This window comes from Brienomyrus brachyistius, unplaced genomic scaffold (genome assembly GCF_023856365.1).
Source record: "Brienomyrus brachyistius isolate T26 unplaced genomic scaffold, BBRACH_0.4 scaffold74, whole genome shotgun sequence".
Taxonomy (NCBI): domain Eukaryota; kingdom Metazoa; phylum Chordata; class Actinopteri; order Osteoglossiformes; family Mormyridae; genus Brienomyrus; species Brienomyrus brachyistius.
The window spans coordinates 205,373-220,497 of NW_026042349.1; the positions used below are offsets into that span (position 1 = coordinate 205,373).

General features: G+C 45.7%; 1 protein-coding gene across 2 annotated transcripts; it reads right to left on the minus strand.

Annotated features, from left to right (window-relative positions):
• Nucleotides 1–1,716: 1,716 nt before the first annotated feature.
• On the minus strand, nt 1,717–14,859 carry mapk14a (mitogen-activated protein kinase 14a). 2 transcript variants are annotated; one of them, XM_049002977.1, is made up of 12 exons: nt 14,482–14,859; nt 10,922–11,051; nt 10,559–10,617; nt 9,566–9,677; nt 9,423–9,452; nt 9,141–9,188; nt 8,779–8,893; nt 7,278–7,349; nt 5,616–5,695; nt 3,946–4,024; nt 3,579–3,752; nt 1,717–3,325 (listed from the first exon to the last, which is right to left on the minus strand). In XM_049002977.1, the coding sequence occupies exons 1-12, from the start codon at nt 14,598–14,600 to the stop codon at nt 3,261–3,263; spliced, it is 1,083 nt and encodes a 360-aa protein (XP_048858934.1). In that variant the 5' UTR covers nt 14,601–14,859; the 3' UTR covers nt 1,717–3,260. The 2 variants fall into 2 exon arrangements, with proteins under 2 accessions (XP_048858934.1, XP_048858933.1); XM_049002976.1 differs by lacking the exon at nt 5,616–5,695 and adding an exon at nt 6,352–6,431.
• Nucleotides 14,860–15,125: the final 266 nt, after the last annotated feature.

Below are 15,125 nucleotides of genomic sequence, written 5' to 3' on the forward strand. Positions count from 1 at the left end.
ACGAATTAAGAAAAATTTTACTTTGCAAAACAAGGAGAGAAAGCAAAATTTATTTTCGTACCTATTTTGAACAATCTGCGCATCAAACCTAAAAGTAGCATTTTTAGTACTATTAGGGCAAATCGTGAGCTAAAATGATTTTATATATTTCCTTTTTGTTTAAATGTTTTTAACAACTTCTCTAAATTAGTAACTGTTTAAGAGGGCTAGAGAAAAAGAGATTTTCCAGACATGTAATGAACGTCATGCGCCATCTATTGGTTGACTTTAGAAAAGCTTAGATAGACAAAAGATAATGAAACGTTTCATTTAGAATCAATTACGTCTACAAAGACAATTTTCATAAACACCATATACGAAAGTGTGATTCCGTTTATTTTAAAGATAATAAGTAAATGATTCTCGGAATATTTTGTTATCTAAGGTGCAAGATATTTACCCATGGGTATGCTGTGTTTTTCTAATTGCAATTCCCAGATTAATGAAATGGTTTGGGCAACAGACTTCTCAAGAGATTGACACAAGGAGAATGCATCATTTAATTTTCCATGGATATATCTAACAACAGCTGCTAGAAAAATGTGAAGCCTTTGGAATGACCTGGCTTTCTACATCAGAATGTGGTCAGATCTTCATCCAAGTTCCAACAATGAACAAACACTCTTGTATATATTGAACACGTCATTCAAACATTCACAGTGTAGGTTGGAAAAAAGTAAGTTTAATAACTAGTAACCTCTTTTGGCAGCAATAACCTAAATGAAGAGCTTCTGGTACTTGTGGATCAGACTTGCACAACATTCAGTAGTTTTGGACCATTCTTACAGAACTGCTTCAGCCGGACTGTATTCATAGGATGTTTGGAGAATACAGCTGTCTCACATCATTCCACAGCATCTCTATAGGGGTTAGGTCTGGGTAAGAAAATTACAATAATTTGTCTTTTTTTAGCTAGAACAGATTGTCTTTGTTAATTATTTTAACTTACGCCGGGAAGTAGTACACTGACATTGCTACCATGAAATGTTTCAAGAATTGACTAGACCTGAAGCTTTAAGAACCATTAAAATTCTGAATGTGATGTAACTTTCTTAGTTTCTCATCTGAAATGTTTTTCTTATCACATTGGAACCTAAGTGATGAATTAAGTAACAAGGTTAAGTTAATCAGCTGCAGTGTTATTGCTGCTAATTTTGATTTTTGAACTTAGTTTATATAGTGTGGTTTGTTTTTGTTTAGAGAATCCAGTATGAATACAGTGTACATTATGTAATATCCTCAAAATGTATTTCCAGGTATTATGAACAGTAATTAAAAAACATGACTTTTGCTAAATGGCATTAATCAGAAAGTACAACAGAAAAGCAACAGAAAGTATTTGATGTGTTTTTAAGTGATTTGCTAAATGATTCCAGGAAACCGTTTTAAAAAGGCAAATCGAGTGCTGTGGCTGAAATGAGGATCCCACGACTGGAATATGTTTCCTTGTAATTCAAATAGGAGACCTTCCACCTTTAATACCATGATCGAATACCTCTATTCATGAATATTAGGGTTTGTTTTGCCAATTAATACTCAAACTGGCTCTTGTTTTTCGTCGTTCATCCAAAGTTACACGAGAAAATTACCGAACCCAGTTTTCACACTCGTACATCTGAAAACCATCTTACAATAATTACAGTAAGATCCAAGCATAAAGTAGGCCATGTAAAAGAAAACGGTACAAAATAGCCTTTATTTTAAAGTGGTACCTAATGTTAACGGTCACACAGCCCAGTGTGGTGGATGAATTCAGTACATAAAATAGTGGTCTTAAAATCTTTATAAGTAAAGCATGTTCATCATCCAGAAAAAACTAAATCAACAGTCTCAATACAATGCGTCTTGCCATAACATCAGATATTCACGTGACAGTCCAGCTACATTAAGTACACCATTAAAGACAAAAAGACAAACTCCACAGAGATAATGCTGATGAAATAATCAAAATGCAGTATGATGAAGACAACAGCACAGAAGGCAGTAACTAGTATTTATTTACATTTTGGAGTACTTGTATTTTATGAAACAAACTCATTGTTGTCGTTCAGAGGCCTCTGGCAGGTCATCTGAAATGAACAAGACTGTTTCCAGCAAAATCCACTTGTCAATTCGGCCAGGAATTATACAGAACACTGCACAGAACCACCTGACAATACTACCGCACTCAAATGGTCTTTGAAGGCATACTGGTTTTTGGCCTGATGATTCTGTTTTGTTGTATAAAAATACATATACAAATTGGATAATATCATGGTAGTTCAGAGGAGATTGTACTGGATGGGACTTCCATTACGTCCCGGATGGTCTCCGCCTGTATAGCTGAAGATTGAGCTGGTCCACCCTCCAGGTCAGTAACATTCCAGAAGTCTGGCACTGGGACCAGTTGGAATTTAGGGTAGGGGAAAAAGACCAGTAGATAACAAGGCAGTGAGATTTTTTTTCTTATTAAATACCCCAAAGACTTAAAACCAGTTAAATGGGAAAAAACAACTGGGCAATGCATGACGTAAAAAGGCAGATACTGGCCAACACCTTGGTGGGTCCTGCATGTGCACTTTCGGGCGGGGAGGGTCTGGTTCAGCCCAGTGCTGCAAAATTGTTTCGTACTTCAAACTGTGGAAACATTTCCCAAACCACACCTGCAAATTACTCAAGTTTTTGATGATAAATGAGGCCTTTTGGGCCAGAATCCAGTGACTGTCCCCTTCCCAAATCCCGGGTTGACACATTTTAATTTTTAAGAGAAAGAAAGGCCATTTTTCATAGCCACAATAGGTGTACCGACTTCCACTCTCTCTTAAAATGTCGATCATGAGAGGATTAGACACTGCTGATAATGTGGCGGACTAAAGAAATAATTTACTTTTCTAATCTGCATTCATTCACTACAAAAATAAGACATTTTCAAGTGAGACTGTTGTCCAAAATTTGAAAAATAACCGCTAACCAAATTTTTATGTCCCACGCCATACCTCACTGTGCAATAACACACCTGCTTAAAAATATTGCAGTCCTGAGACCCAACCAAAGCATGGCCACACCGCATGCAGGATACTCATGGAGAAGCGCCTTAGGCTGAAGTCTGAGCCCTTTGCCCACTGAACCTCAAACCTAGAAGGGAAGCCAGTGTCAGAACCGGTACTAAACAGTCTGTCCACCAGTACAAGTCCACATGGTGTGAGGGGTGGTACATCGGTGGGAGCAAGCTGCCAGCGCGCTCACATCTCCATCTCACAGTCTAAAACCGGGGGCTTGAAGCTGATCACTTCCTCATAGGTGAGTCCTGGCAAGAGGGAAAAAGAAACAGGGAATCATTTTTCTTCAATTATGCGATTAAAAGACTCTAGCAGATCTGTAACGAGCACATTCAAATTATGCATGAAACAAGAATTCAATTAAAATGTGAACTCTGTTTACTTTTTTCTTACACATCATGTACTATATACTGTACTATAACACTTAGCATGGCTTTGGGGTAAAAGTTGGCACCCAAGGAAAATAAGATCAGCTTCTCACAGAGCAACCCCCCCACTCACGTTTCCACTCCTCAATATCCAACTCGCGGCTCTCAAAGCTCTGGTCATAGGGTTCTGCTTCAGGCTCGTCATCCGGGTCATGGTACTGGGAAAAGTAGGGGTGGGCCAGAGCTTCGGCTGCCGTGATTCGCTTATCGGTGTCCAGGACCAGCATCTTCTCCAGCAGGTCTACGGCTAATATGAGGGAGAGCCAGGATGATGCTTTGGCTCCCCATGTCTCGCTGTGATCTTTACTTACTGAGACACAGCGTGTAATATCAGGAGCATCTGCTCAGCTCCCATGGAATTCTGTAATGCATTCAAACGTGATGTCTCCCTGTAGAAACCCCTCCTGTTTCTCACTCGGCCCCCTGGTTACACATCTTACCCTGTGGATTTGCTCCAATGAACACGTCAGCAAAGTTCCTCTTGGGCATCTGGGCCAGAGAGCTGATGTAGTTTCTGGCCTGTCCAAACAGCAGAACCAACGTGCAACTCAGGACATGCTACACAAGAAGCACTTACCAGCAACGAGAACACCAGCAACACTAGGGACTCCAGACATCATCTCCTCAATAATCTGAGTAATCTTATCTAATCCAACATGATCCATTTCTGGAAGAAAGAAGCTCCAGCCAGCTGTTAATCATTAGGCTTGCTCATGAGTATAGTCTGAGCTCCCAAAGTGATTTCTGCTGACGATCCAAACAATCTAGATGACCATGGCAAGATCTGTGTGCCTCTCATTTAAAGGAAATAATTATTAAGTATAAATAAATGAGCAAACTGCTTTGGGAGCTGCAGACAGGCATTGTGCTAATTAGGCCTTAGAAAAGCCCCAGGGGCAAAGCCAGGAGGTAGGGTGACGGAGAAACAGCAGCATCAGAGCCTGGGGCCATGCTTCCCAGCCCGGTCCTCGAGGGCTCCCAGTCAGTCCCTCCCAGCTCTGCCTGGGGCTCCCCAAGGACCAGGCTGGCAAACACTGGATTAGGGGAGCTTTGCGTGGAATGTACTTTGTGCAATGTATTATTTATTTTATCTTTACCCTTATTTCATTTAAGAACTAAACATTTTTTGCAGAGTAAAGCCGGATGATGTTAATTTTATTCAAATTACAGCTTTAACCAGCAGTTTTCCCAGGAAGTGATGGGACGCCCCAGGGCACTGAGCCCACAGGCGTCTGTTAAGGCCAATTCATACTTTTTGCTTCCGGTTGTCATCGGAGGTGGCTGTGATTGGTATGCATGTAGCCCAGATTTTTATGTCTAGTGGAAACCAAGCACGTCCGTCCACATCGACCGTGCATGTGCAAGTTAATCGATTACACATTTCCAGTAGGCTTCACAGATCAGCGGTCAATGACAAAAGAGTAGAGAAAGCATAGATGTTGTTGTAGTCATAGCGAGCGGCTGTATGAGGAGGGTTGGGGATACCTGCACATCTAATTATTTATATTGTCCAGACATTATACCAAGTCATCTGGTGTAGCAGCAGCATTCGGGCAATTTGAAATCTTGGCAATTCGCCAAGCAGTTGGGGGGTTCGGGTCCTGGCTAATTTTGTCGGAAGCATTTCAAAATATTATGGTGTGTCTTACTACCATCTAACAGCCAAGCCCTGACTAATAATTTTAAAACTCTTCATATAAGTTCACCTGTTTCACTACACTGCTTGTATTTGTGTTTGCTGCAACACATCTGCCCTCTGCTGGAGTATCACCGTTGTATGCAACACCGACCGTGACCATCTGCATCCACAGGCAAATTTATTACGATGACAAGCACACAGCCGCCTGCAGTCCAAAAGCGCACACAGAAAAGTGAAGTACAAACTGGCCTTTATACCTCCCCTGGCTACGTGTACAAATCATGCCATTTGGTCAAATTTTTCACAGCACCAAGGCGCCAGTTGTACTGTGACTCAGAAGTGGGTTTTTTGGGGTGAACATACTCCAGAGAGGCCGGCGTTTGAACAAGCAGCCGACATCGCAACCTGCAGCAGGGCAAAGAGGCAAAAGCACAGGTGTGGGGTGGGTGTGAAGTAGAGGGAGTGGCTCACCTCGTGACTGGGCATCCTGCTTATTAGCGAGGCAGGGGGGGTCCCCGTCAGCCGCATTATCTGCTGAAGCTGGTTTATATCTTTGCGGCACAGGTCAAGGCGTTACAGCACAGATTAGGCAAGCAGCAGAGCATCGCATGGGCACCCCCACCCCGAGAAACCCACCCTGGAACGTGTCCCTGGCCTATGGTGGCCCTGAGGCCTACAGGGATTTAGTGTGTGAGAGGCTGGGGTGCAGGAAGGCTGAGTGGTGTGTGCAGAGTGAGAAAACAAACATGCTCTTGGAGATGGCGTCAACACCCAGGCGGAAAGAGGGCAAGTGGAAAAGCAAAGCATGTCATTCAGTCTACGCCACCGGCAGCAGTGAGAATAGTGTCAATTCAAACTGAAGGACAGGACCCCCCCCCCATATACCCCGCTAGAAAATTTCAAGGATAAACACAAAGTCATACCTGTGGTGGTTCCCCTGCCCTCAAACAAAAGGATTAAGAAAATGACACCCAATGATTCAGTAACAGAGGGAAGAGCTGAGTTTAGACAGCCCCCGTCAGTTAAGGTGACTGACCCTCAGTGTCCCAGGTCAGGGTGACATTAAAAATAGGAAAATGGGAAACAGCTTTGAAACCTTACTTTCCTTGAGGACAAGCATAAAAACAGCTGCAATCATAGATCAGGAGACGGACGGGACACACAGGCAAGCAAAATGAAAAGACAAGACTAAAAAACCGACACTCACAGACTCTGAAGATATTTTCTTCAAGAGCTCTGGCCCTGGAGTTCCAACAAGCAGCATAATTAGCTTCAACTGATCAATATCTATCAAGTCATCATAAAGGAAAACAGGGGAGGGGCTGACCTGTCAATCAAGGCTACTGAAGTGATCAACTGGCCAGAGGACTAAGCACACAGACCGTGGATAATGAGTCTCGACTCTCTGCCTACTTTAGCAGGAAGTTCAGTCACTTGTAAAGTTTCACTGTGGATATTCAAGGTCACTATCCGAGTCCCTCTGAAATGAAAAGTCTCATGAAATGTTTGTATTAAACATCCCTCCGTATTAGTGTTCATCTAAAACAAAGTAAAACACCATGATGTGAGTTCCTGCAGTAATTTCAGCCACATCATTCAGCAAACCGCTTTTCATCGACGTTTTTAAACAGGGTGCAGTGAAGGAGAGGTCTGGCAGTGCCGGTCATTACAAAACCAGAAGAGATGACGTTAAGGTTGGCACAGCTAAGCTACACCCACACTTCAAGGTGCTAACAATTCCCTGTTCTTCTTCAGAGTGAAGTTGCAGCTTGTCCAGCGTAACAGAGGACTCCAGTGTTGCATATGTATATAATACCCAGTTAATGTAATGCAGGGGGAACACAGATTTAATTACGTATTGCTAATAGAACAAGATCCGTCCTTGAACCAGCAACCTTATGGGTCCCATGTCCTTGTCATCTGCTGTCCCAAACCCCATCAAGGGCCTAGCATGCATCAGATGGCAAATGGCTACAGTTATGAGCTATAACATGCTGCACGATACATACGTGGATCACACCTGTGAAGGACTGAATCTGTGAAAAGATTTGGGGGTTAAAAATTAAAACATTAAAAAAAAAAAAAAATTATAAAAAAAAAAAAGAAGAAAAAAAAAGGATAATTAAAGGATACGGTCGGTGCCGGGAAATAAGGTCCGTCCCGTGAGCAACTCAGCCATGATGCAGCCCACAGACCAGATGTCCACTGAAGAGGCACAAAGAGAGAAGGGAGACACCCACAACTGCCAATCAGGGTCCAGTTACAGCCACAGCCCCGCCCCATAAGCTGGGAGAGGGCAGCAGCAGCATGTGGAGGGCGGCACCAAAGGGAGACACCCACAACTGCCAATCAGGGTCCAGTTACAGCCACAGCCCCGCCCCCACGAGCTGGGAGAGGGCAGCAGCAGCATGTGGAGGGCGGCACCAAAGGGAGACACCCACAACTGTCAATCAGGGTCCAGTTACAGCCACGGCCCCGCCCCCACGAGCTGGGAGAGGGCAGCAGCAGCATGTGGAGGGCGGCACCAAAGGGAGACACCCACAACTGCCAATCAGGGTCCAGTTACAGCCACGGCCCCACCCCATAAGCTGGGAGAGGGCAGCAGCAGCATGTGGAGGGTGGCACCCAAGGGAGACACCCACAACTGCCAATCAGGGTCCAGTTACAGCCACAGCCCCGCCCCATAAGCTGGGAGAGGGCAGCAGCAGCATGTGGAGGGCGGCACCAAAGGGAGACACCCACAACTGCCAATCAGGGTCCAGTTACAGCCACGGCCCCGCCCCATAAGCTGGGAAAGGGCAGCAGCAGCATGTGGAGGGCGGCACCAAAGGGAGACACCCACAACTGCCAATCAGGGTCCAGTTACAGCCACGGCCCCGCCCCATAAGCTGGGAGAGGGCAGCAGCAGCATGTGGAGGGCGGCACCAAAGGGAGACACCCACAACTGCCAATCAGGGTCCAGTTACAGCCACGGCCCCGCCCCATAAGCTGGGAGAGGGCAGCAGCAGCATGTGGAGGGCGGCACCAAAGGGAGACACCCACAACTGCCAATTAGGGTCCAGTTACAGCCACAGACCCGCCCCCACAAGATGGGAGAGGGCAGCAGCAGCATGTGGAGGGCGGCACCAAAGGGAGACACCCACAACTGCCAATCAGGGTCCAGTTACAGCCACGGCCCCACCCCCACGAGCTGGGAGAGGGCAGCAGCAGCATGTGGAGGGCAGCACCAAAGGGAGACACCCACAACTGCCAATCAGGGTCCAGTTACAGCCACGGCCCCGCCCCATAAGCTGGGAGAGGGCAGCAGCAGCATGTGGAGGGCGGCACCAAAGGGAGACACCCACAACTGCCAATCAGGGTCCAGTTACAGCCACAGACCCGCCCCCACAAGATGGGAGAGGGCAGCAGCAGCATGTGGAGGGCGGCACCAAAGGGAGACACCCACAACTGCCAATCAGGGTCCAGTTACAGCCACGGCCCCGCCCCCACAAGATGGGAGAGGGCAGCAGCAGCATGTGGAGGGCGGCACCAAAGGGAGACACCCACAACTGCCAATCAGGGTCCAGTTACAGCCACGGCCCCACCCCCACGAGCTGGGAGAGGGCAGCAGCAGGAAGCAGTGGACACACTTCACCTGTCATGTTGTAGTGCATCCAGTTGAGCATGATCTCTGGTGCACGGTACCAGCGCGTCGCCACGTAGCCTGTCATCTCCTCATCGCTGTGCCGTGCCAGGCCAAAGTCCAGGATCTGGAACAGATGCATGGAAGAGTGACCCCTGCTGGCAAGACCTTCAAGGTACAAGGCGACATTCAGGCTATTTTGGATTTTTCATTATCTGAGCTGCAGCGTTCCATAAATGGAAGTGTGAAGCCATGGAGGAGAACGAGTCCCCCTCCTGGTACACCGTCTATTTCTGAAGTGATGATCTTCCAAATGAAAGGGAGAACCATGCTGCCCAAGGCTCCCACCGACCCCACGGAGAGGGCCTACTTACCTTCAGCTCACAGTCCTCATTTACAGCCAGGTTACTGGGTTTAAGGTCCTGGAGGGGCGATACATGGGGACGTGAGAGGGTGGTCTATGCAGGAAGTCAGTCACACTGGCCAATCAGAGCCAACTGCAATCACTGACGCAAGCACATGTTAGCAATGTCAACACTCTGGGTCATGAGTTATAACGGAAGTCAGGCCTGACTGCAGCCTTGGTTAACAGTCAAGCCAAATTCACAGGTCATAGCACAGACTTTACAGAGGAGAGCAGAAGACTCAGAACTTACTCGGTGGATGATGTCTGCCGAGTGGATGTACTGAAGAAGAAGAGAGAACTTCAAATTCAATGGTTCAATAATATGCAGCAAAGCTCACGCACTAGGCTGTACTAGGTGACACGGCAGAGAGATGGGGGCCCTTGCCCTCTGACCTTTAACCCCCGCAGAATCTGATAGATGAGGAACTGCACGTGGTCGTCTGTGAGCTTCTGACACTTGACAATGTTGTTGAGGTCCGCACCCATGAGATGAGTCACCAAGTACCTGCCGGGTAGATAAGAAGAGCCCTCAATGATGTTACCATCAGTATAAGAGCAAAAGAACACCTTATGAAATCGGTAAAAGGATTAATAATAATAAATACGTCATTTATATTGTGCCTTTCATATACTCAAGGACACTACTATTTAAATACAATTAAAATTTTCAACCTTTAACAAGACGGTACGTTACATACAAGACGACAAATAATATTCATTGAATTGTTGTTTGAGATGTTTTAACAGGAGCTAAACGAGTTTTCTTCACAAAGACCATGAGGAAGAGCATTCTGAATTTTAGGGGCTGTGACACCAAATGCTCTGCCCCCCACAGTTGAGACTCACTGCACCTAAGCACAGGGTAAGTTAGCATCAGATGATCTTAGTGCGCGGGCTGGACTGTAAGGGAGCAGTAGCTTAGACAGACGGTCAGAGGCTAAACCATGCAGGGCTTTAAAGGTGATGAGTATCATTTTATATTCGTTTCTGGAAGAAACCGGCAACCATGGAGGACAGCAGTGATGTCAGCAGATTTTGTGTGTGTGTGCAAGTAAGCAGGCAGCAGAGTTCTAAACATACTGTAATCTACTGTAATCTGATATATTTATCAGGGTGACGATCAGCAGAGAAACAAACTAAGCAATTTCCTACCTCCTCTGTGCCCCTGGAAAACCTGGTGAAATGAGCTACGTCAGTGTTCGTCAGTCTCCCATGGATTCGCAAATTAATACACGTGCGCGGTTGTTGCTGCGGGTGCTGTAACGGCAGAGCCTGTGCGTGTGCATGAACATGCCTTGGAACGTGAGCACCTCCTCCTGGAAAACCCGCCTGCATATCCACACCCCCCCCCCCACCCACAGCATGCAGACCCCATGGGTCACTTACACGTCGTTAAACTCCTCCAAGCTGGTGGCTGGCGTGAAGACGTCCAGGAGCCCAATCACCTGTGGCAGCATTGCATCTGGTTGGTCAGCTTTCTTAACTAGGTCAGCTGTCACTGCATCTGGTTGGTCAGCTTTCTTAACTACCACAGCAGTGATTGTGTCTGGTTGGTTAGCTTTCTTAACTAGCACAGCTGTCCTTTGTTAATATAAATAGCATCTGAGCCAGAGTGTTAAAACAAACACACACACACTCTTAAGCCTGCTAACTGGGAACCAGCCTAACAACACTAAGCTTGCTGCAAGTACACCACCCAAACGGAGGGGCCCTTACTTGTGTGCAGCTGGTACTAGGGTGGGAACTCACGTTTTCATGTTTCATGTGTTTGAGGAGGCGCAGCTCGCGGTAGGTCCTCTTGGCGTGGATGATGGACTGGAACGGACGGGACAGCTTCTTCACTGCAATCTTCAGCCCTGACTTGCTGTCGTACGATGAGCTAGGGGGTGGGGGGAGGTATGGTTGATCCTGAGGCAGCTTTAAATGCAATGCACCCAAAATTGACAGAAGGGATAACTGACCCCCGGGCTGCAGCCAGTATTCCAGCATGCCACAAAATAGTGGGGGTTTTGTGGAGGGGTTGCTTAATTTCCAAAACTAAAGTACATATTTTAATTTTCTACAACCACTCACAAGCACACATTTTCTTTGCATCTGAAAAAGTTTGATGCACTAACTAATCCATCAGTAACCCCTCCCCACACTGTTTATCAATCTGTAAAGTTTGTGTGTGACATAAACCGGTCCATGGAAATGAAAACGTTGGACAACCCTATTCTTCGTGACCCCAGTTTTGAATGGTGCGTCACGTTTTCAGCATCCTGAGTGACTGATCTCAGGTCTGTTCCTGAGGGAACAATGAAGTCTGGAAACACAACAACGACTATTGCTCTGTTCACACCTGGTATAAACATGCATCTTGGGTGATCTGATCAGAAGTGGACAGCGCTAAATACAGGAACAGGGTCTATAACTTCCAAAGCACAGAACACAGCCTTTACCTATGAGCAGAGACTCCACTGCCTTTATCTCCACCTAAGAAGTACCACAAAATCTACCACAATCTTGAAAAGGTTATAAACTCAGAAAAACAGCGACAAACACAGGAAAAAAAAAAAGTTGGAAAATTCAACAAAAAGATCAGGACGGCATGTCAATAATTCTTTTTTTAAGTATTTTATTTAATATAGTAGGAGACCATGTATATTACGTGCTGTCCTAGCAATGTGATTTTGTTGTTAAAAAAAACAAATGTTGGGGAATTTATAAAGCAAAAAAGAGTTAATTCATTTCTCACAAACCCGTCTAGGAGTGAATTAAACAGCAAGGATGAAAATGGTTATGATTGTCTCAGAGAACGCATGCAGCGTTCATGCAAAAGTCGCAGAGGTAAACTTTAAACTGATTTTTAAACACGAGTGGGACTGTGCTGGGACTCCCTGTGCAAAGTGTAAAACCAAACTGAGTAAGACACCCAAGTGAAACACAACATACAGAATTCTTGTCATGTGTGAAGCATCCCCGCAGCGATAGAAAACACGAAAAACCTTCATAAGCAGATTTTAGAGACACTGCTAAAGTCCTATGGCAAGTGTCCCAAGTGGCCTGGAAATGTTTTTTATTGTATAAACTGGCATACAGAAGGAAATGCTTCCTGAAGCTGAATGGGCCGTTTGGACGGTGCATGGAAACAGTCACATGGCCGCCAGCTTTTCAGGCTGAGAGAGACTTCGAGACTGACTTTCTTTTTTTTTCCTTTAACTGATTGTATCTGTCATGCCATTTGCTTTGTATGTATATTAATAGTCAAGTACTTGATAAGATTCAGAACCAGGGGAAGTTTAAACTTATTATTATGATGCACGAGCCTGTCCTGAGGGTACGAGTCTCAGTCAGTGTGCAGAGTTAAGAGAGGAGAGGCATATGCTGCTGAACTCCATAGCAGGGAAGGTGCTAACATCACTGCTGGATGACTGCATGTTTGTCAGATGATGTATTCTCTAGCAGTCGTTTGTCTCTTTTGACAAAAACGTCGACTGACTAAAATATAACTAAAAATACGAATTATGTGATTCACAGTAACTAGTTTAATTAAAAATACTTAGTAAAAAAAAAATTAAAAATACTTCAAAAGTTAATTCCAGACTTGAGTATTATGACTATACACAAATTATGAGTATGCACAAATATTCCAATCTTGTTTGCCTAGGGGAATATCTGAACACTCATAGAAGCAAGTCTCCATTTTGAAGAAAGACAAGTGAACCAAGGGAAAGACAATCTGGAGGATTTCAGGGCACCTGAGTTTTGTATTTTTAAATTATTACTACTGTTACATGCATCCTGTGAACCAGTTACCTGACAACACGTTAAACTTAAAGAATTAATAAAATATTTAATGGTACTGCCCACAAGGGATTATTATCCACCAGAGCTGCAGAATACAGAATTATGTACCGGTTTTCTATGACAAAGCAACATGTTCTGCGATCAGACACCAGGGCTGCACCACTGGCCAGCATTAAATAAGATATTACACTGTACGGAAGCAAGTCTTACAAGAGGCTGCAGCAGAAAGCCAATACCGACAGTGCGTGACTGATAAGGCGTAAAAAATCAAGGGAAAAAAACTCATTAAGGAAGTAGGGGAACGTGGAAACATCACAAATGAGGAGAATCGGTCATTAGGGTGCTGCTGTTAAAATCAGCATTTTTGAAGGACGGGGGAAGGTGGTAACTAAACGGTGCCTGACTTCTCCGGGCCGAACTACCCGGGCGGCCCAGCGGCCTCAACAGTCCCGGCGCGGAAAATCCCTGAACGAGCTTCCGACACTTACGCCTAATTCTGGCCGTATGAGTCACGGGGGGAGGCCTGACACTGCAGCTAGTCTTCGGCCCGCTTGTAAACCTCAGCAAATACATCCCACGGAGAAAATACACTGACCAAGGAATGTCCTGGTATAATGCACCAGTGTATTAGCCTGCAATGCAAAAACGCGTTTTAGAGACGCAGGTCTAACAAAGTTGCAGGAAAAATAAATGGGGTTAATTTTAATTAATTTTCAAATGTCTGGAATACTAAAGCGTGCACTAAGCTTGACATTTGCTTATGGCTCAGAGGTTTACAGCTGCATGGTTATAGCAAATCGGTCCTAGTGCGATGATCACATTCGGTTTGCCAGGCATGTCCTTGGTTTATTAAGGCTAGGAACCGAGTGGATGCGTCCCTCAAGCTTCAGTACTGATCACCAGAAACACTGACCAGCTAGCATAATGCTATCGGCGCTGCCCGCAGACCGCCCAAAGCAGTCATGGTACCAGGAAAACCATGGTAAACAGAAACACGCTAAACGTTACAGCAAATAATATATTATAATGCATAGCCAGAAGCCAGTAAAACATCTCGATCGATAAATAGGGTGCATCTTAAATTAGGTACCTTGCTATGCGTTAACAAATGCTACAGAGAAAAGCTTCCAGAAAATACTTCTGCAAGTACCTCACTGGCTTCCTTGCACTATACTAGTAAAACTGGTTACTCGTAGACGGCGAATAAACAGCATCAAATTAACAGCTTTACACATCACGCCACGACGTAAAGATGTTTATTTCTCAGTCGATGCACTTAACAAAAGGTGCAACCATTTTAGCCAACTGGACCATGCGTGCTGGGAGCCTGCGGCGTAGCGGTGGAACATGTCCGCGCAGGGCGGCTCGGGACGGCGCCCGGGCGCGAGCGCCGAGTTCGGCAGCGACGTGCAGTGTAATATCAGAGCAGGCCTCTGATCGGCTGCCATGTACGGGGCTGTTATCGACGGGAAGAAAAACGTCTTGGTCTGTGCAAAAAGTATTTTAAATGCATGTTTTACCATACGGATCCGTAGGCACCGGATCCAACTGGAGTCAGGTTCTGGTAGCGCACCGGTACCTCCCATATCGTCTTATTCAGTTCCTGTCTGTAGAAAGTAGGTCTCTCCTTCTGCGACATTTCTGCAGGACAGGCTCTCCAGCAGGCAAGGTAGCAAGTCAAACTTTCTTCCCCTTTCGATTGGGTTGGGACGAGCCCAGCTGGACGAACTGGGGGGCTAAAGTGCCGTGACAGCTAAGAAATGAGGATGATCGCAATGACCGGAAGGAGCCGGTGGATGGCTGCGAAGGCGACCCTCCGGAGAGCGCTGGGCGAGCGGCAGGCGTGCGTGCGTGCGTGCGTGTGTGTGACGGCTGCTTTCTGAGCACGATTCCGCCCACAGTAAGGTGACGGCCCCCGGCTTCGTCTTCGTCTTCCCAGCTCTGTTCCCTAATCCGGGGGGAGGGGAGTGAAAGGGGAAGTAAAATTTCTTCCTTTAACATCATGCAACTTGCTTCGCTTTCATTCAGCTTCTGGGTAGACACCGTTTTTATAGTGTAGTAGTTAGGGAAATGTTTTTTAAAACCCCACCAACAAAACCAATAATTTATATAAATAATACAACGTCAGCAGTGCCTGATAAAATGTATCACATTTTATCTAACT